The sequence below is a fragment of the Schistocerca americana genome, chromosome 2 (assembly GCF_021461395.2).
Source record: "Schistocerca americana isolate TAMUIC-IGC-003095 chromosome 2, iqSchAmer2.1, whole genome shotgun sequence".
Classification (NCBI taxonomy): domain Eukaryota; kingdom Metazoa; phylum Arthropoda; class Insecta; order Orthoptera; family Acrididae; genus Schistocerca; species Schistocerca americana.
The window spans coordinates 1213834-1236292 of NC_060120.1; the positions used below are offsets into that span (position 1 = coordinate 1213834).

Genomic DNA, 22459 nt, shown 5'->3' on the forward strand with positions numbered 1-22459 from the left:
GATCTTGCACTGCCGGTTTTTGCAATATACCAAATTTAAGTCGTTCTCTGAAACAATGCACACAAGGATTCCACTGCGCTTCCTAAAACTGTAACGATTACAGAATTCAGTAAAGGTGCTGTCAGACTTCGATACTTCACGGAATGTGTGACTTATAGCCACGGACAGCAGAAGGCGCTGCTTGGTTGTGCAGGAGAGTCCCTTTCCTATCCTTCCGCGGACTGCGCTGCGCTGCTCAGCGTGCGTCATCGAGCAGAGTCTGGAGCGGGCTGTGGCGACACTGGTTCCTCCCCTCCCCTCCCCCACCCTCCCCTCCCCTCGGCCTCTGCACAACAACAAGCCACTCCCCCACCACCACGTGGCCAGCGGCCTGCGCTGTGGCTCAATCGGCAGTCTCGCCGCCGAACTTCGTTACCTCGGAGGCGCTCTTCTGACGCTGAGGTGAGTGCTATCTTAACGAAGACATTCGTCTCTGTTTGTTAGTCGTAGTGCTGCACCAAATTCAACGCAGGCGATAACAGCAAGAACTCGTGCAGTCGTCCACAAAACTAGAAATAGGTTTGCACCTCTAGACAGCTTTTCCTCAATCAGACGAACGGAATATCTACGGAACGTCAGTTTCGCAGCGAGTAGACGCACTTTGACACCGTGCGCGCTCTCTCGCTGCGTCTGTTGACACTTTACGAAAGTCTGTAAGTGCGCAAAGTCGCAATTTGCCAACCATACCTAAAATCCGAAAGTAAATCGCCACAGGCTACGTCAGAGAAGTAAGTGTGCAGTTCGGACGGACGATGAGTAGCGGAGCCAACTGACAGCAGCACTTCTCACGTGCGTGTGTAATTTCACCTACACCAAGTCGCAGAAAGAGGCAAAGTATTCCACATCTGTACACGGACGTGACAAGTCGTGGGACAGCGGTATGCACATATTCATGTGCCGGTAGTACATGTTCACGTGGTTGAAAAGGACAGTGCGTCGACAGACCTGTCACTTGTCCTCCGGTTAATCATGTGAAAAGGTTTCCGACGCGATTACGGCCGGAAGACGGGAATTAACAGACTCTGGACCCGGAATGGTAACTTAAGCGAGACGAGTCTGAGATTCTATTTCGGAAATCGTCAGGGATTTCAGAGTTCCGAGATCCAAAGTGTCAACAGTGTGCCGAGAGTACCAGACCTCAGACGCCGCCTGCCACCACGGACAGCGCACTGGCCGACAGCCTCCACTTTATGACCGAGAGCAGCGGCGTGTGCGCAGAATTGTCAGTGCTAACAAACAAGCAACACTGCATCAAGAAACAGCAGAAATCAGTGTGGGACGTACGACGAACGTATACGTTAGGAGAGTGCGGCGAAATGTGGCGTTGAGCAGCAGACGGCCGTGGCGGGTGGCTTTGCTAACAGGACGGCACCGTCTGCAGAGCCTCTCCTGGACTAGAGGTGGGCCAAACGGTTATTCTGGGGTAACCGTTATCACAGTTATAGTTATTCTTTGATAACCGTTATCGTTAACGATTATTAATAACTGCCAAGTTATTTTTCGCCAGCGAATACCGAATACTCCGAGGGGCTACAGTTAAATAACGACATAGTTGGAATCCATCAGGTTAGTTATCAGTATAACTGCGAGTAGTGTGAAAGGGCAGCAATGTCGTATGAATCGTGTCATAAGCTTCGCTTATTAACTCCGGGTACATTTTAGTTGATGTTAGAACGATTATTAGTGTTTCATATTATATGTTTGCAGGTTATCGGTCGCTATTAGAAATATTATCTTCGCAGCTGCGACAGAAAGTACGCGGAACTTCGCCACAGCACTGTTTAAGTAAAATGTTAACAACGTGCGGTTTTAAGTATGAAGTAATACGTAAACTGAGTACTGTAGGTTAAATTCGCAGCTTAATTTCTTGTGCTGCTCACATAATGGAATAAAGTGTACAGCCTTGTAATACAACAAAAAATATACGTAATGTGACAGATTAGTTTACTCCTGTGCTGTAAAAGCTAGTCCTATTGGGGAAAGTGTGAGTACGCTAATCCAAGTTTTATGTCAGATTTGGAAACTGCTCGATTTCTCCAGCTACAGCATGTTTATAACATATGAAGACATGCAGATCGAAAAGGTTGACAGTGTTACATTTCTGGGACTACAACTCGATAATAAATTCAGTTGGGAAGGGCATACCACATTTTTTCACTCTGTTATTTCATAAGGGTGTATATTCTGTGGTAACTTATCAAACGTAGCAAAAGTTTTTCGCATGTAAAAGCGTGTAATAAAAATCGTTTTTGTATAAATTCAAGAACATCATGTAGGAACCTGTTCAAGGAACTTTGTATTCTAACCACTGCTTCCTAGTATATTTATTACTTAATGAAATTTGTTACAAGCACTTCCAACCAATAGCTAAATACATAATATCAGTACTAGAATGGGAATAGCAATCTACATAAAGACCTAAAATCACTTACCTTGGTCCAAAAGGGGTCCAATATTCAGAACATGCATTTTCAATAAACTACCAGCAAATCACCAACCATTAAAAACTTGGTTTCATATAAAGCACGGTTTACAGTGTGTTTGAAAGACTATTTGATACAGAAGTGTCTGATTCCACCCGTCATCAATATGCCGGAAATGGCTATTTTAAGTGTGTCTATGACGTCACTACATACACAAAGCAACAAACACGAAGATACATATAAATAATACAACAACATCTCCCACCAAAAATACAATCAAACTAACGGGACAACTGCGGGAAGTTGGGGGTTTTAGGGTGAGGACAAGCTAGTAAAAAAAAACACACCATGATCCCAAAACACAAAATGAAGAACAAAAAGAAAAAAATACAGCATTCTGCTACACCAAGAAAAATCTGCAGGAATCGGACACTTCCCTTGAACAATATAGGTCAACCATAGGTGACCATACCAAAACACCAATATCCACAACTAAAAGTACGAAAATTGGAATCAAACATTTCCCTTGACCTACATAGGTCAACCTCAGATGATGATACGAAAACATCAACACATACAACTATGAAATTGGGAATCGGTCATTGCTGGTGACCTATATAGGTGCATCACAGCTACTGATGCCAAAAAACCAACAACTACAACTGCGGAAAATAAAACCACAATCCAAAAAGTCCACAAATAAATCATCCCTATATAAATTAAATCACATTCAATACTCCATAAATACACAAAACATCACAGCTAGAAAAAAAAAGCAAATTCCGGCACAGCAAACTAGATCGGCAGCCCCCCCCCCCCCCCCCCACACACACACAAAAGCACCGTGCCGTAATGACATTCACACACCACAACACCTTAACGTCGAAGCAGATGGGTGGAATCAGACGCTTCCATTGACCCCTCCTTCTACTCCGTATATGAATATCGTAACAGAGACTGATAGACCAGCTTAGGTAAAAATTCTGCTATATTTCAGTTTTGACAGCACTTGGTTGCAACAGCCAAGATCGGGTATTCTGTGTATGATAAATTTATTGAAAGTGCGTAACTGTGTTTTATTCTGACAGTGTATCAATTCTGTAAATATTAGCAGTTACTGTGATATATTCACATATTTTGACAATCTCCTGACAGATGATGGGGATAATAATTATTATATTCAACTGTATTATATTATACTTTCTGACATGTTATTTGTCATTCGCGATGGCCAGCGGCATTTCCGAAGAAGTACGTAAATATTTGTTCGCTGCAGTAACTATCGTCTCTGTAATATCACCGGGGTCTAAGACTGGAGTCATTGTATCAGGAACACATACACACAGTTATTGCGTTACCAACTTCCAGGTTACCTGTAATGGTAGCCCGATAACTGCCAGAGAGTGAGAACTGTGAGCCAATAACGAAACTGCCAGAGGAAAATACCGATCTCTGACAGTTATTTCCATAGTCGCTCGAATTCCTGATGGCACCTTTCTTTATACAGTCCGTCCAAGCTAAATTGACGTATGAGGCGGTGGCTTAAGGGAACGACCGTACTTGTTAATGCCTGTAATGCAGCTCCTATCAGCCACCGCTCGGACATTAACTTTATTTAATCGTTTGTGCTAAAAGTAACGAAGGCGCACGATATAGCACACAGTTCTTATCAACAGATGGCGCGCAGTCTCACAGTTATTCCCATGGCCTATAGAACGCCTTCCAAATGGTCTACCCTCTCCTTAGTTCCTAGCCAGATCTCCGATGAGTTGACGGGAAAGCGTAGTACGATTTTCGGTCAACAGATGGCGCGAGGCACTGTTGACATAGACAGTTATTGAAATAACTGCCTGTATCAGAGGAACTGTTATCACAGTAACCGTTACTTTTCAGTAACCGGTTATTTCTATCAGTTAATTTATTTTTTGCCACCTCTATCCTGGACTGTTGCTCGTATCGGTTTGACTATAAACGACAGGAGAACCGTGGCCTGCTCAGATGAGTTCCGATTTCAGTCGGTAAGAACTGATGTTAGGGTTGGAGAGGGTGCAGAACCCACGAAGCCATGCACCCAAGTTATCAGCAAGGCACTGTGAAAACAGGTGGTGGTTCCATAATGGTTTGGGCTGTGCTTACATGGAATGGGCTGGGTTCTTTGGTCCAACTGAACCGATCATTGACTGGAAATGGTTTTGTTCGGCTAATTAGAGGCCATTTACAGCCAAACAACGATGGAATTTTTATGGATGACACTGCGTCAAGTCACAGGGCCATAATTGTTCGTGACTAGTATGAAGAACATTCTGAACATTACGAGCGAATAATGCTGTCACCCAGATCGCCCCACATAAATCCCTTTGAACGTTTATGGGACATAGCCGAGAGATCAGTTCGGGCACAAAATCCTGCATCGGCATCATTTTCTCAGTTACGGACGGCTATAGAGGCAGCATGCCTCGGTGTTCCTGCAGCGGACTCCCAGGGACTTTTTCAGTCCATGCCACGTCCAGCTGCTGCACTACGGCGGTCGAAATAACGTCCGAGACGGTTTTAGGAGGCGCCCCATGATTTTTGTCACCTCATTGTATAACTGAGGTTGAGAGAGGGATTTTCATTTTTTATAGCCCATCGGTAAGAACAAGGAAGAATCCGTATGTTATGATACTTACAGTGTTGTGTTTAGAGCTTCCACTATAAAAAAGGCAGTTGTTCAGTATTCCTTTTCGGCCTTTATTCTTTAGTAATACACTGGATTACAAGGTTCGTTCGGAACAGCTACTCAGTCTTCTCGCGTTATTACTCGAGTGGCAGCGTCGTGTAGCAACAACAATTCAGCAAGTTTCCTTATCGTCATCTTCAGAGGAAGGCTAAAGGGTATAGCACACTGGACTCCCATTCGGGAGGACGACGGTTGAATCCCGCGTCCGGCCATCCTGATTTACATTTGCCGTGATTTCCCTAAGTAGCTCCAGGCAAATGCAGGGATAGTTCCTTTCAAAGGGCACGGCCGAGTTCCTTCCTCTTCCTTCCCTAATCCGATGAGACCGATGACCTCGCTGTCTGGTCTCCTCCCCCAAAAACAACCCAACCCAACTAATGGGCACGAAAGAATTTGATGACGAGTGGGAAACTTACGACACGCTGCTACAAGGCACTTTGCCTGTTAGCTAGTCTCATGGGATCTTCGACTGACGTTTGTTTAGCAATCTTTCTGACGGTTAGCCAACACGAGTGGCTGGCGTTGTCAAAGGTTTACCTTCCACTGCTGGAGGCCCACTGGAGTGGAGCCTGTGGCAGGAGAATATACGACCTGTCGCCTCAGAGTCTGCGGACTTTTCCTGGTTGCCTAAGAGGTAACTGGTATTAGAGAGCTGGGCCAGCCCAGCCCAACGGTCCGACGCTGGTAAGCTGCTCTCTCACAGGTACGGCGAAGTAGCCAGCCAGGACTCCCTCAGTGGCAGCACCTGGTTAACAACACGCTGCTAAGTGAGGAGCACTGCAGCTCTCAAGCAGAAGTTCACTTGCTGCAGTTCTATTCGTGCCAAAGCAATACGTAAGAAAGTGGCCCCGAGTTTATCATATTCAATCTTAGTTTATTGAAGAAAGATATTAATCATTTTCTTTCAAAAACTCGAGAGCAGTTTAAAACATACCGTCATCAGTTTTGACATTACAGCATAAATATATGTTCGTGACATTTTTTGATCTTCTGGTAAACCAGGTCTATCTATGTCTGCAGCCCCATACTGTATACACGAACATTCACGAAAAGCTGTCTCGCCGAATTCTCGAACATTCATTTCCGTGTGGGCCCAAAGCACAAAGAATGAATTTATACATACGCTGCGCTGCCCAATTGTTATCTAGGGTTGACAACATAATTTAGTGTCTACATCATGTACGTAGCAGTAACGCTACATAATCGGAAGTGTATCGGGTGTTTTATCTACACTTCAACCTACAGAACGTTCAAAACGAAAATGGTGATAAGGAGAGCCATGAAGTGTTGGAATAGGTCATACGTGTGTGTGTGTGTGTGTGTGTGTGTGTGTGTGTGTGTGTGTGTGTGTGTGTGTCTGTGTTTGTGTGTGTGTCTGTGTGTGGTGCATTTAGTATCTGATCTTTATGTTCTGATTCTAGTTTTGAATTAATTAAAAAGTTTACAGCTTCAGAAAGACACTATCGTTACTATCCTATTTTAACATCTCAAATGTTCGGATAGTAAGTTGCCGTCTCTTTAATCTAAGAATAGATGATCAACGCAGCTAGCCACTATCTCTGTGTAATGTCTTGTCTGTATAGACGTGTATCTGTGGTCTTTAAGATCCCTTCACCTTCACACATAAGTCCATACAGTAAAATAAGGCCCTCCCAGTTCTTGGCTGATCCGTGATAAGACAGGCGAAAAAATTAGACTAATGGAGGATTATTAGTATTATCTCTATTTTCATTCGCTCTTTCTCTCCTTTATCTTTCATTACGTGATAAAAATAATCAGCCATATAGAATCTTTGGTGGAGTCCTTCGTCTTGGTAATCAGCGGCTGGCTTGCTGTAAGAGATCTTTACATTTATTATTACTGTTAAACACTGCAGTCAGTCGGGAGAATCAATCGTTTCGACAATTTGTTCCTTTTCGAAAGATTGCGAATTCCAGATGTGTACGAAGCCTTTTTGGACGATTTAACACAGACTCAGTGATTGCAGGCTCTCTTCGACACAGCTGAAACTTCCCCACTAATTACAGGGCCAACGCGATCAACAAATGATTCAGAAAAAAAACTCATTCGTTCATTCACGCCAGAACAAAAACGTTACAAACCTTATTTATGGAGGAAATCGTATATTAACTCCATCTCCATTACATGTCCAGGTCTTCGGTGATTCCACGCCTTAATTATTTTCCTTTTACAATCTCTTTCTCTTCAAAACAAACCGCCAACGGCACAAACGTTAATTGGTTCGCTTTAGCGAGAAGAAAAGCAGAATATGTATCTCTCAGAAAGACGTCAATCCCTCAACAGATACCCCAGAAGCTGTCCTAGTTACCACTCTAACAACCATGGAGAATGCCTATATGCATCTCTGTTATTTCAAAGAATAAACGCACTAGAAAATACTTTGGCGTCGACGAGCTGTCGCCGCATATATTACGAGAAAATCAGATCAGATAACTTTTCCAAAGTGAATGAATGTGGATGGTTTGATTGAAAATGATTAATTGGTGCGTGGTAGAGGGTATTTGCTGTGGGGACATTACACTATATACGAAAAATTTTGCGAATTAACCTTAACAATAAATGTAATCTTAAATATTAATTAATATTTCATAACTGAAAGCGGGTACACTATTTCTCCATACGAAGTATACGATGTTGAGACTTGCTTAGAAAGCAATTCAGACGTATGAGACTGCTGGTTTGTCTATAAAACTGATTTCCAGAAACACCTATTTGTCTCACGATTTCGTTTCTGTGTTTTGAGCGTTTATGATTCTCAGTGCCTCAATATTAATACATCGATTATTTTTCAGTCCAGTATGACCAGTTTCGATCTCCATCGATATCTTCAGTTCTAAAGACAAAGTGAAACTTAATACGCACTTTCTGTTATTTTATAAATTGTAGGGAAGTACGGGTCGCTGACGCAATTGCGTAGGTAAATCCAACACTCATTTACAATATTTTCTGCATTTTGTAAAATAGTAGACAGTGTCTATTTAGTTTTATTTTGTTTTTAGATCTAGGGAGGTCGAAACCAGTCATACTGTTTGCAAAATGTGCAGATGAGAGTGAAAAATAACAGTGTTTTACATACCAATACAGTTTCTGATATGTGCCATAGCGAATATGTCTTCTACACTGAAAACTTCAGCATAGGTTATTAAGCAACAGTAAAGGATAACTTGACTGGGATACTCTCTTTCAAATTTTGAAGGTATCATGGGTAAAACACATGGACCGAAAGGCTATTTACAACTTGTATAGTAAACAGACGGCAATTATATAAGAGTCGAGGGCCATAAAAGGGAAGCAACGGTTGAGAAGGGAGCGAGACAAGTTTTGAAGCCTATCCTCGATGTTATTCGATCCTTACATTGAGTAAGCACTAAACGAAATCGTAAAAAATTTTGTTAGTAATTGAAGTCCAGGAAGAAGAAATAAAAACTTCAAGGTTTGCCAATGACACTGTAATTCTGCCAGAGACAGTAAAGAACTTTAAAGAGCATTTGAACGGAATGGACAGTGTCTTGAAAGGAGGATATCAGATGGACATCAACAAAAGCAAAATAAGGATGATGGAATATGTTCGAATTAAATCAGGTGATGCTGAGGGAACTAGATTAGGAAACGAGAGGCCTAAAGTAGTAGATGATTGTTGCTACTTGGTTAGTAAAATAACTGAGATGGTCGAAGTAGAGAGGATATAAAATGTAGATTGGCAATGGCATGAAAAGCGTTCCTGAAGATCAGAAATTTGTAAACATCGAATATAGATTTAAGTGTTGGGAAGTTTTTTTTCTGGAAGTACTTTAATGGAGTGTAGCTACGTATGGAAGTGAAGCAGGTGCAATAAAAGTTTAGATAAGAGGACAACAGAAGCTCTTGAAATGTGCTACAGAAGAATACTGATGATTAGATGGGTAGATCATGTAACTGATGAAGTGGTGTTGAACAGAACAGGGGAGATAAGAAATTTGTGACACAAACTGACAAGTAGAAGGTATCGGTTGATTCTGTTGATAGGACTCCTTCGGAGACATCAATGGATCACAAATTTTGTATTGGAAGGAAATGCGGGGGATAAAAGTCGTAGAGGAAGAGATGCGGTAAGCGGATTCAGAAGGACTTTGTTGTAGTAGTTATACGGAGATGAAAACGCTTGCGCAGGATGGAGTAGCATGGAGCGATGCATCAAGTCATTCTTGGGACTGAAGACCACAACAACAACAAAGGGTAACTACTATTAATTTAGACTTGGTCTAAAATACACAGATTTTCTGGAAGAATGCAATAATTACGTAGTTTAAATATGGTCTTGTCAATGGTGCCCGTAAGCGATTTATTTTATTTATTTATTTTTTTTTTTTTTTTGCCAATGGTATACTTAAGAATTTTATTTTACTATATCAAACAGCAACTTAAAATGTTTTTTATTCTTTTAACGATGACCGGTTTCAGTCAGTAATGACCATCCTCAGATCTACAATATAAAAATATATACACCTAGTAAGCAGTGTGTCTTTCAACACAATACAGCATTACGTATAACAATATACTATCATAGAACCAGGGAACTGTACAGATAAAATACGGTAAAACGTACCTTTTCTACACCATGTCCTAAAGTGATAAGGCCATAATGGCATCGTCAAAACATATAAATATACTCAGCACAGCATCGTCACATGGATCTAAAATGAGGTGTAGAATAGGCCACATCGTCCACACAGTAATGTTTGCAACTAGCTACTGAAGTACATTTCCCTGGTTGTATGATAGTATATTATGGTAGGTAATGCTGTATTGTGTTGAAATACACACTGCTCACTAGGTGTATATATTTTTATATTGTAGATCTGAGGGTGGTCATTACTGACTGAAACCGGTCATCGTCAAAAGAATTGATATTGTGATCAAAGACTGGAATGAAAGACATTTGACAGTATTGGATCACTGTCCATACACGCGACTATGTCGCAGCTGGTGAAACAGCAACTTGCCATGCTTACATACAACGCTTACAGCTACACACTGTGACTAATGTAAATTGACTTTGTAAGCTGGAAAAGTAAATATTCTGTCAGTACAGTAAATTATATTTCCAATTTAGAGCTAATAAATGGTTGAGTACAGAATATTCACCCTCCCAGGATTACTCGGTACCTCAATAAGCCCAGTTGTGTTAGGCGACACACATCGCAAGCCCGTTATTAAGAAGCGCATTTCGCGTTTCCCTGCAGATGGCCGTCGACTGCTGGTCGATGTGTGTGTCAGTGGTGCTGGCCGCCACTACGCTCTTCATCTTATGGTGGCGCCGCTACGTCGGCAGCTTCTCTCGCCGCGGGATTCCGTACGCCACGCCTCTGCCTGTGGTGGGCAACATGCTGGACGTGCTGCTCAACAGGAAGTCCGTGCCCGACGTCCTCATCGAGCTCTACCACAAGATGGAGCCGCACCCCTACGCAGGCGCCTTCTCGTTCATGATCCCTCTTGTGATGGTCAGAGATCCCGATCTGATACGCACCATCACTGTCAAGGACTTTGACCACTTTACCGACCACATGGACTTCATCAACGCAGACAGAAGCAATCTCTTGTCACAGCGGATGCTTCTTGCATTGAAAGGTAAGCACATTTACGATCGTACGTCCTCTATGCAGCCTGCAGTGGCGCTACAGCCTCAAAACTCCTCTGTCTCCTATTTCTGGCGTCAGAAGCTTTTGTCACTGCTCTTCAGTGATTTTCCTGTTAGGAAACAGCCGAGTGTGAAGTAGTTAAAAAGTGTGGATCCCCACTACAAAATATGGTGGAACAACATGACACAATGATCTCTCCCAGTGCTTCTTGCTTGGTTATTCCAATGGACAATTATTACATTACACACTGTGATTCACGTGGCCAGTCCATTCCTTTTAAAAATTGGTTTAAATAATACACTACTGGCCATTAAAATTGCTACACCAAGAAGAAATGCAGATGATAAACGTGTATTAATTGGACAATGATATTATACTAGAACTGACATGTGATTACATTTTCACGCAATTTATGTGCATAGATCCTGAGAAATCAGTACCCAGAACAACCACCTCTGGCCGTAATTACGGCCTCGATACGCCTGGCCATTGAGTCAAACAGAGCTTGGATGGCGTGTACAGGTACAGCTGCCCGTGCAACTTCAACACGATACCACAGTTCATCAAGAGTAGTGACTGGCGCATTGTGACGAGCCAGTTGCTCGACCACCATTGACCAGACGCTTTCAATTGCTGAGAGGTCTGGAGAACGTGCTGGCCAGGGCAGCAGTGGAATATTTTCTGTATCCAGAAAGGTCCGAACAGGACCTGCAACATGCGGTCGTGCATTATCCTGCTGAAATGTAAGGTTTCGCAGGGATCGATGAAGGGTAGAGCCACGGGTCGTATCACATCTGAAATGTAAAGTCCACTGTTCAAAGTGCCGTCAATACGAACCAGAGGTGACCGAGACATGTAACCAATGACACCCCATACCATCACGCCGGGTGATACGCCAGTATAGCGATGACGAATACACGCTTCCAATGTGCGTTCACCGCGATGTCGCCAAACACGGATGCGACCATCATGATGCTGTAAACAGAATCCGGATTCATCAAAAAAAAAATGACATTTTGCCATTCGTGGACCCAGTACACCATCGCAGGCGCTCCTGTCTGTGATGCAGCGTCAAGGGTAACCGCAGCCATGGTCTCCGAGCTGATAGTCCATGCTGGTGCAAACGTCGTCGAACTGTTCGTGCAGATGGTTGTTGTCTGTGAACTCAGGGATCGAGACGTGGCTGCACGATCCGTTACAGTCATGTGGATAAGATGCCTGTCATCTCGACTGCTATAGTTGAATTCTTTTATCTTGGCGGCTCGCGCATGCCCGCCCAGACGCTGGAGATTGCTGCGTTGCCAGTTGCACACGACGCACGCGCCAATAGAAGCAGCGCCATAGTATAGCATAGTTCGCAAGCTTACGTTTAGGGGGCAGCGCGCAATTCATGAAGTAAAGCCACCACGGCCGCATTAACCCTTTCGCTGCTACAAAGACGTACTCCCTGCATTCCGCGCTGTGCGCGATTTTGTCACTGCACTGCTCGCCTGTGCAGACACATCGTGTTCCGACTGCTTTGACACTCTTATCATTCGATTCTACAAAAATTCTTTGGCCCAAAAATTAGATTTTTACACATCTTCTTGACTGATACCTTCCCCCCATAAATGACTTAATTTTGTTTCGATGTCCAACGCAGTTATTATGCAGCATTATATATAGTAAACCATTGCACGAAATTTTGAAGAGTTTGCAGAGGTATAAGTCCATAGAGTATACTTTCCTTATGGTCGATTTTAGTTGCCACAATGTTGAGAATGAAATATGGACAAGATACCTAAATTTCATATAAAATTTACTGTATAACAATATCTCATTTAAGTACCACATAGGTGTCATATGTAATATTGAGAAATATTCCGTCTTTCGCGACTGTAACAAGAGTTTTATTTACACTGAGCACGTTTGGCTTTATTTTAAAGCACTTCAATCAATCAAAAGGAAGTAGACAAAACACATTAAACAAAACTGTGGACTTACAAAACATTAGGACTTGAATATACCGTCTGCCAGTGAAGTGCTCTGAGCTATGTCAAATATAATTTTTGTGTGTGGCACACACAAACATCATTTATTTGCTAAAACACTGATCAGCCAACACAAACGTTGAATATTGTGTTACCGCAGCACAAAACTACGAAAGGTGACTTGGCAATGGAGGAGACAAAATACTCTCCACTGAAGATGCTTCAAAAGAGAAAAACGCGTCTGGTCTAAATAAGTCGCTTATTACAGTTGCAGGAGAGGAATATATTTCAGTACCATTGGTAAAACCGCGACTGTGGAACAAAAACAAGAAAGAAAACATGAGTACCATTGTGTATGTGCCATACCTTTCATTGATTGAAGTGCTTCAAAATAAAGCCAAACGCATCCGGTGTAAATAAAACTTTTATTACAGTCGCGAAAGACGGAATATTTCTCAATATTACATACGACACCTATGTGGTACTTAAATTAGATGAGATATTGTTATACAGTAAATTTTATATGAAATTTAGGTATATTGTCCACATTTCATTCTCAACAGTATGGCAACTAAAATCGACCATAAGGAAAGTATACGCTGTGGACTTCTACCTCTGCAAACTCCTCAAAATGTCGTGCAATGGTTTACTACATTTAATGCTGCATAATAACTGCGTTGAACATCGAAACAAAATTAAGTCTTTTACGGGGGGAAGGTATCAGTCAAGAAGACGTGTAAAAATCAAATTTTTAGGCCAAATAGTTTTTGTGAAATCGAATGATAAGCGTGTCAAAAGCAGTGGGAACACCACGTGTCTGCACAGGCGAGCATTGCAGTGATGACAAAATCGCCCACAGCGCGGAATGCGGAGAGCACGTGTCTGCAGCAGCGAAAGGGTTAATAAAGAGACAAAGCACTAGAAATTTCAAAAAATTGCATTCAAACAAATATAATTCATGAAGTAAGGAACTTCGATATTGGTTTTAAATAATGATAATATTAAGCACCACTCAAGGTTTGAACTCATAACCCTTCACATAGAAGCCAAACACCTTAACCGTTACGCTATCACGGCTTGTCCGCCTATGGGATGCCATGAGGACTCTTAACATGTCACGCAAAATACTGACAAACACTGTTGGTATAACTATGAATTACTCACGCTTCGTCGAAGTACAATAGGAAATAAACAATTACCGCTGTTCTTTACTGCGAAAAAGCAGTGTAAAAGAAAGTCTGCTATCAAGACATTGCTTTTGTTCTATTACTTTATTTATGACGGAACGTTTCTAAAACTGAAGACACTCGTCCGTGCTCTGCACTGCAGTCGAGATCTGGCAACGTCGTTCTCTGTTCATTGGCTGACTGTGTTTTGTGACGTCAGATGCGCAGAACGAACCTAAACTCGGCCGCCAACATAAATGACGCGCACTTTAGTGATACGAGGCCGTTGGGATGCAGCACGGCGTTCCGTATTACCCTCCTCAACCCACCGATTCCATATTCTGCTAACAGTCATTGGATCTCGACCAACGCGAGCGGCAGTGTCGCGATAAGATAAACCGCAATCGCGATAAGCTGCAATCCGACCTTTATCAAAGACGGAAACGTGATGGTACGCATTTCTCCTCCTTACACGAGGCATCACAACAACGTTTCACCAGGCAACGCCGGTCAACTGCTGTTTGTGTATGAGAAATCGGTTGGAAACTTTCCTCATGTCAGAACGTTGTAGGTGTCGCCACCGGCGCCAGCCTTATGTGAATGCTCTTAAAAGCTAATCATTTGCATATCACAGCATCTTCTTCCTGTCGATTAAATTTCGCGTCTGTCGCGCGTCACCTTCGTGGTTAGCAATTTTAATGGCCAGTAGTGTATCAGACATGTGAGACTATCGGAGACCACGCAAACGGGCCTGGGTAAACATTCCATCTCCGGTGTCGGAAGATGAAGACTGGCCGGTCTGTGGGGTTTTGTAATCTAAATTTCTGCTGCCTGTGAACGCCTGAAAAAACACTGACAATTTTCATAGTGTTTACGTGGCTCCAACTAAAACACATGAACTCTTAGTAGGATGAAAGTTGTAAGACAACAGGATCGTTGGTATACAATTAACCATATTAGTTCCTATACTGACTTTACTACAGTATTTTTGTGAAGATTAATAAAATTACATGTTTATTTGCCGGTAAAGACTTGGAATCTACGCACTAACTATCATACTCAGATTCTTGAAATTTTACGCACACATTAATAATATAACCATCTGAAAAGCAGACATCAGTTACGTCATTTCAGTCAAAAGTTTTTATTCTAGAAGTGTTTCAATTTGATAATCAAAATTAAGACTATTTTTGTACAACTAATCAGTAAGTATTTTTCTTCCTGTTGGCAGTACATTAGTGTATGTAGTCTAGTATTCCCCCAAATAGTATCCTGAAACATTTTTAAAAAATTCAAACCTCTAGCTCCAACACATTTTTCTTCTTTTTTTTTTGCATAAAATAAACATTTCAGAAAATTTAATTCTCAGGAAAATAAATTCATAGTTATAATTAATGTTTGCTTTACTTCTGTTATTCCTGATGCCTTCCAGCTGCATATCTTCTTGGTTTCCAAATTCTTCATTTTCTCTCCATTCTGTATTCCTCGCGTAGTTGCCTCAAGGGCCCACTAACCAGTTTTGGCCACTCTCGTGGACTCAGCTACCATCAGTAATTGCCTCAAAGTGAAGCCGGAATATGTTCCCAGGAACTCTAGACCTTGAAACTAGTAGCAAAGCACTTTTTTGGAGGAATAATAACTTTCGAGAATCACAAAGTAGCAAAAACTGAAACTACTGAAATATTTACTAGCAAAACACCGCTCGAAAACCAAAAATATACAAGACAAAGGGTATCTTCTAACAGGATTACCACCTCGAGAAACAGCTGTGTACTGTATCTTTTTCGAATGGCATTCTAATGACTGTATTTCACAAGTGACAGCAGCAGAAACATGGGTGTGGTCGAGCACCTTGTGATCTTTAAGTTGACTTATAAATAATTTCCCCATGTCCAGTTGAAGTTTTTTAACCACTGTTTTGCTCAAAAAACTCAAGCATCGCTTTAAGATGAAAAACAATAAATCGATTTTTTGAAGCGAACTCGCAAGTGACCTTAATAACGTATAGAAGTGGAGCTGAACGTTGAGATTCTGTCTATGGTGGCCAGAGTCTTGTATTAATCGAAGAAATCCGAATTTCACTTGATATTTTCTCGAGAAGGTAGATCAATAAACATATGTTGCCCCACTTTCTGATTTACAATGACCGTTATAGTTTTTTTTTTTCCCGCAGGACAGATTTCTCAAATTTGCTAGCCTACTCGTCTTATCTCAGGATGACGGAGAAACTGCAATATGTTATAAAGGAATAAAGAAAGATCAGTATATAGGGAAGCAAACGATACATCTGTGGACGACAACTGATGATTTTTTGTATGTATTTCTCTACTCTTCCGACAGAGATTCTCAATAACTGTAGAGAATCAGGCAGCACGGAAAAAAAATCAAATGTGAGAGTATCAAACTTATCTTTTTTATTTAAGTTTATTTAAATTTGCCATCCAGGTAACAGGGGGTATAAATGAAAAGTTTTCAGAGACAATTATATTGTTACCTCGAAATCCTTAAATGCACTCTTCTCGCAGTACTAATGTATGACAAGCCTACATCACACTTACGTAAATTAATATCGAAATACAATAGCGCTGTTTGGAGGACGATTACCTCTGGAAATAAATTAGGTTTACAACATGTATTGTGCCTGCTTATGCTTTAGGAATGGCTAGTATGTGATCTAAAATTTTATACTACATATCTGCGCTGGGTAATACACATGTCCAAATCAAATATGGTTTATAGAAGGGAGCTGACGCTTAATGAATTGGGTATACATTCGCCTGTGATGCTGCTAAGTGTCCGGATTTGTGCAGTAAGATAATGGGCGTTCTGGTGGTGATAAGAAGAACTGTACACATTAGTTTCGCAGTCGCTATACGGAATACCAGAGTTAACTGAAAATGACATCTGTTTTGTAATGAATCCAACAGCAGCCTTTTATCAGTAACATATGAACATCTGCGTTAATTTGCATTGCTTTTGTGAAGGCGGCCAATATTAACTTGATTTCGCTATGTGTTTGTTCACCCAATGTAGGGTTTTTTAATTTATCTAGTACTTGTCTGTGTCGCTTAACTATACGCGTGTTGCTAAATGCACGCATTCCAGCATTCCATGCAGTGTTGCTCCTCTGATTTCCAGTAGCACTGAAGCAGTGATGTTAGTTGAAGAAATCTTCTAGTCTTTTATTGACTGAATAAGCGACGAAGAGTGTGCTGTAGTGTTACTTTTTGAGACAAGTGTTTAATGCGAACAATATTGTTCGTCGTTCACCAACGTTCAGGATGCTATTCCGTTACCAGAATCACTGACAGATCTTAAAAAGTACGATAACCTAATAGCGCGAAAAAGCAGACGGAATGGGAAGCAAAGAATCCATATGAAACTGACTGTTTTTTGTGATTGAACTACTATTTAATTGTGTAGTTTCAGTGACAATAACAGAATGTGTGAGAAAGAGCCAAGAAGTGAAACAAATGCGGTTGAGCAGAAAGCGAAACTTACCTAGTACAGACTTATACTGACTGAGAAACTGTTGTTGTAAAGTAGATGATACTGCCGCATAAACGTCGGATATTACGAACGTAGCCGGAGAAGCACGAAAATAATCGTCAGCATTCACTCAAACCTTACGCAATGTGCGTATGGAAGACATGAATTCCATTATTCAAGTCGCTTTATTGTTGGACTCTTTCTATTATACTGTAACAGGTAACAATATCTTCTGTTATTATACCTTTGAATATGACAGCTTGAGTAGCTGCGATCCGATGATGTCATTAAAGAGCCTCCTCTTTCGACTGCTGTCACTGCACGGGCTGACGACCCATACACCCTGAAACACATACCGAGTAACATCTGCAGTCTCTTCACTGCGAGGCTGCTCGTTTGTTATCCACCGTTTCCGGCTTCCACAAGAGAAGACACTCTAGTGGAGTTACAGAAACTACTGAAGATTAGATGGGTAGCTGGGTTAACTACTGAAGACGTAAGACAGACTCGGGGACCAAAGAGCCTGAAGACACAACTTCATGAAAGGAAGCGATACTTTGACAGGAGACCTTAGGAGGCACCTAGATGTAGTTAATTTGGTAACTGAGGTAGGTGTAGTGATAAAAAGTGTAGAGAGAGAACAAAGTTTGAAGAGAGTAACTAGGTTCAAATGGATATATGTTGCAGTAGTAATGCAAAGGTGAGAAGACTTGTACAGTGTAGACATTAGTATACACTGTGTCAACCTGGCTGTCCGGACGCCCCTATGTAGTGCTGTTGGGCACTACATACTGCGAGAGGCCAGTATAAAAGGAGGCGGGCAGTACTGCGATGCCATAGAGGAACACTAACAGCATAATAGGTCGGGCAGCAGAGCCCAGTGATTGCGAACGAGGACCAATCACTGAATATCATCTAAGTCTTAAATTCATTGGCGACAGTTGAACGCTTCTAAAACTGTCCGAGTTGGCTGCTGAAGATTTGATCGTGAAGTGAAAACGCAGAACAACAACCGCACCTAAGCCAAGTCTAGGCGGACGTCGTGTGCTGACGGGCGGCGACCGTCGAGCACTGCGGAGGGTGATGGTAGAAAGTCAGCGGAAGGCATCACTGGTGAGCTCCAAAGTGCTCCAGGAAGAGAATGCGCTGCTGCGGCTGCGGCTGCGGCGTGCGAGCAATACACACAACGCCCTGGAAGCCACCCCTGTGAACAACAATAGTTTGGTTAAACATTCCCCTCTCATGCTCTGCCCGTTTCGCTTCTAGTCAATGATGTGAACCCACCAATAACAGCAGGAGAAATTTTAACCAAATCCTCTTCAGCATAGGTCCCGAAAAAATGCTTTTTAATCAGTGAAGTTGGCCCACAAGGGGTAGCCACAGGAGATTTAGCCAGTAACCCCCTTCTTCGACATGCGCGGTAAGATTTCTCTTGCTATCCAGTGACGATGGCCTACCAATGGTGGCCCGAGATTTTTATCCAATAATTCCACTTCTCCAGTACCAAAACTCCCCTTTATGAGAGAAGGCGACGCTGGCCTGTGGCAGCGCTCAATCTGCAGTGGACACCACAAGATCTTGAAGAAGATCCTAGCAGAGGGGGCGAAAACTAGATTTTTTGTACAAGTATGACGGGCCTAACAACCCAGAAAATTTTAACTTAAATCTCATCTACTCAGCGCGTGTTCATACCTCTTGAGGTATTCACCTTAGAGTCCATTTTTACTAGACCATTGTTTTTGTTTTGATCCATACTACCTCCTCTCGTAACATGGAAAGCAAAGAGCTTGCAGTAGAAGAGATTTGTTTCACAGTATATGGAGAAGTGCTCACAGCTTTTACGGTATGCATTTTAGAGCCCATGTTTACCAGACATTTTTGTTTCTGATGATTGTTCCTGTCACGGCCCTGAATATCGATCATTTCTCCTGGGACGCCCTGAACCAATAACAAAGGATTTTAATCAGGCAAAGAAAGTGGATAAACTATAATAAAAAATTTGAAAGTTGTGAATGAAATTACGAGTGTTGAAACTTAAATAGTGGCTACTATTTACTCACAACCGATACAAAAGAGTTACATGTTTGCACCTGTTACTGTCCTTCAAAGTAGTCACCAGCGTTGTGTGCAACCCGTTGCCAGCGATGTGGAAGGCGTAGTATACCGTTAGCAGAGCCTGTTCTGTTGATGGTGCGAATGGAGCGGTCTACTGCCTGTCGGATCTCTGGAACAGTTCTGAAGCGTATGCCACGAAGTGGTTCCTTCACCTTCGGAATCAAATCAAAGTCACAGGGACTTAAGTCCTGGTAGTATGGAGGATGGTATAGTACTTACCAGTTCCATCGACCGAACAGAGCAGCCACAGCTTGCGCTGTATGCGCCCGCGCATTGTCGTGCAAAATAACGGGTGGGTTGCGCACAAAGTGTAGCCGCTTCTTTCGCAAAGCTGGTCGCAGGTGATGCTCCAAAAACGAACAGTAATACTGTGCATTGACGGTCTGCCGTGGAGGAACGTAATGCGTTAGGATAACACCATCACGGTCGTACAAGTGAATCACCATAACTTTCACCATACTGGGGCTCTGGCGCACTTTCGACTTTCGCATTTGTTGGATTGGCGCTTCAGTTCTGGCTCGTATGATGTGGCCCATGTCTCACCCAGTGTTACGATACGGCGTGAGAAAGCCTCTCCTTCGCGCCCACAGCGCTCCAAGCGCGTCTGCGCAGCGTCGTAACGCATCCATTTCTGCATTTCCGCCAAGTCACGAGGAACCCGTCGTGATGCCATTCTTCGCATGCCCTGGCGTTCCTTCAGGATGGGAAGCGTAGTCGTATGCGTTAATCCACTTCCGTGGGCGATCTCACGAATCGTATGGCATCGACCACTGTCCACTAACGCTTCAATAGCATGCACTTGTTCTTCAGAGACGCTAAGACGACCTGCCCGATGCCACAGTTTGCCGACACCGAGCGAGGTGGCGCAGTGGTTAGCACACTGGACTCGCATTCGGGAGGACGACGGTTCAATCCCGCGCCCGGCCACCCTGATTTAGGTTTTCCGTGATTTCCCTAAATCGTTTCAGGCAAATGCCGGGATGGTTCCTTTGAAAGGGCACGGCCGATTTCCTTCCCAATCCTACCCTAACCCGAGCTTGCGCTCCGTCTCTAATGACCTTGTTGTCGACGGGACGTTAAACACTAACCACCACCACCACAGTTTGCCGACCTTCGTTGAAGGCTTTGACCCAACGTGCCACTGTGCTGTACGGCAATGCCGATTCACCGCTTCTTGAAGACCTCGATGACACTGTCGAGCTGTACGACCTCTGGCACATTCAACCTTGATCCAACTCCTTCGTTCCTGTTTCGAAAACATAGTGACAGCGTTACATTAGACCGCTCACTCACAAGTGACTGTTTGCCTTATTTCTGCGCACGCCGGTGACATGGGACGGGCGAGTCCATTTGCTCGGATATGCGGTAGGCATGTCAACAACTTGTGCTGTCAGCGACAATAGTAGATTCCATTGCATAGTGCCTCCACAACGGCATTGTCACTATTTAAGTTCCAACCTACGTATAAAATGGGTAATTGCATTTTATCGATTTCCTATTTGTCTCAGATTTATAGGTTCCTAAGAAGATTTTTACTGATTTGTGACAAAATCTGCACTAATGTCCTTGATACAAAAATTTATTGAACCTACGTCATTATTATGCAGAATATACGCATCAGTGCTACGGCGTTCATTAGAATACGTCAAGTAGTAGAACAGAAAGAAGGCTGAACATAGAGATTCCACATAACTTCTTCTCCGCAGTCCTAGAACAGTTTTACAGCTATTTCAACTGGGATACAATTTTACTAGAACAAATCAGATCTTGCTATTAGACTCGAGCGCAGATAAACTTCTACAACGAATGAAAAAATTTAACAGAGGACCATTCCACCATCAACAATGGAGCGTGAATCTTTGACAATGTCATTCACTCATGCTGATGAAACATAAAAAACCAACACAAAAGGCAACGAGCAATACGTAATACAGTAGCTTTTCCAGTGTGTATAAAAGTAAAATCATCAACGCAGCGAAAAGAAAGTGGTACAAATCATGAATGAAATCGTAGAACCATTTCATGGTTTTTTGTAAATAGGGTAGTGGAAGACGACGGCCGGGTGGACATCGAAACAGATAAATAGAAGATTAAATATGGCCTGGGATGCTTTTGGTAGACTAAATAAAGTTTTCTAAATCAAGTTCCCAATTTGTCTGATACGTGAAGTTTAGATTTAGTATATAATACCAGTTCTGAATGGTGGCAGTGGGATCTGAGTTCTTAATGTCAGAACTACTCAAAAACTCCAGGCTGTTCATGGGCTATAATGGAAATTGCTAATCAAAATAGGAAAAAATAAGGACCGAGCAGAAACAAGAGTGGCAGAGGATAAAATGACCGTAGTGACAATTAAATGGAGAACAGAACAAGTTGAAACGAAAATATATTGGACGCAGATTTTACCTAGCGAGCATTACTGCTATTATCTCTATTTCTTGTGTGGTTGTGAGGATTTCTGTGTGTTTGGGTTTAGCGTCTCGTTCGCCAGTAAAACCATAAAATTCAAGTAAAGTATTTGCGGTCTTCCTCCCCGTGGACTACGCTGGCTGTCAGAACGCGCAAAACACAAGTCGTCCTCTACCATCGTGGTTTTTTCACATGTCCCGCTCCATATCTATTTTTCTGTGTGACAATAGTAGTAAATCTGGCAAATATCAAATATTTTGGAAGTCAAAGTTTACGTTCTCGGTAGTAATGCGTGGCCAGGCAGTGCTGATTCCTCGCTGCTACAACTAATCGTTGGACCTGTATTTATTCAGTCCACTTCCGGCCATTCCCTTGGTGGCGAACAGGATAAACCAAGTGCTCGAGCATCTGGCACTGACATTCGATTTTACGTACTGGAATCAACAAGAATAAACAACTCCATGCACAATTTGTTTTCTTATGAAAAAGA

The 22459-nt window shown here is 42.4% G+C and overlaps 1 protein-coding gene across 1 annotated transcript in view; it reads left to right on the plus strand.

Moving 5' to 3' along the window:
* The first annotated feature begins 347 nt into the window (after nt 1-347).
* Nucleotides 348-22459, plus strand: part of LOC124594886 (cytochrome P450 9e2-like) — a 77333-nt gene continuing 55221 nt past the window's right edge. The window contains exons 1-2 of the mRNA XM_047133358.1: nt 348-441; nt 10425-10809. Coding sequence (XP_046989314.1) covers nt 10425-10809 — 385 coding nt within the window. The 5' untranslated portion in view covers nt 348-441. The remainder of the gene's footprint in view (nt 442-10424; nt 10810-22459) is intronic.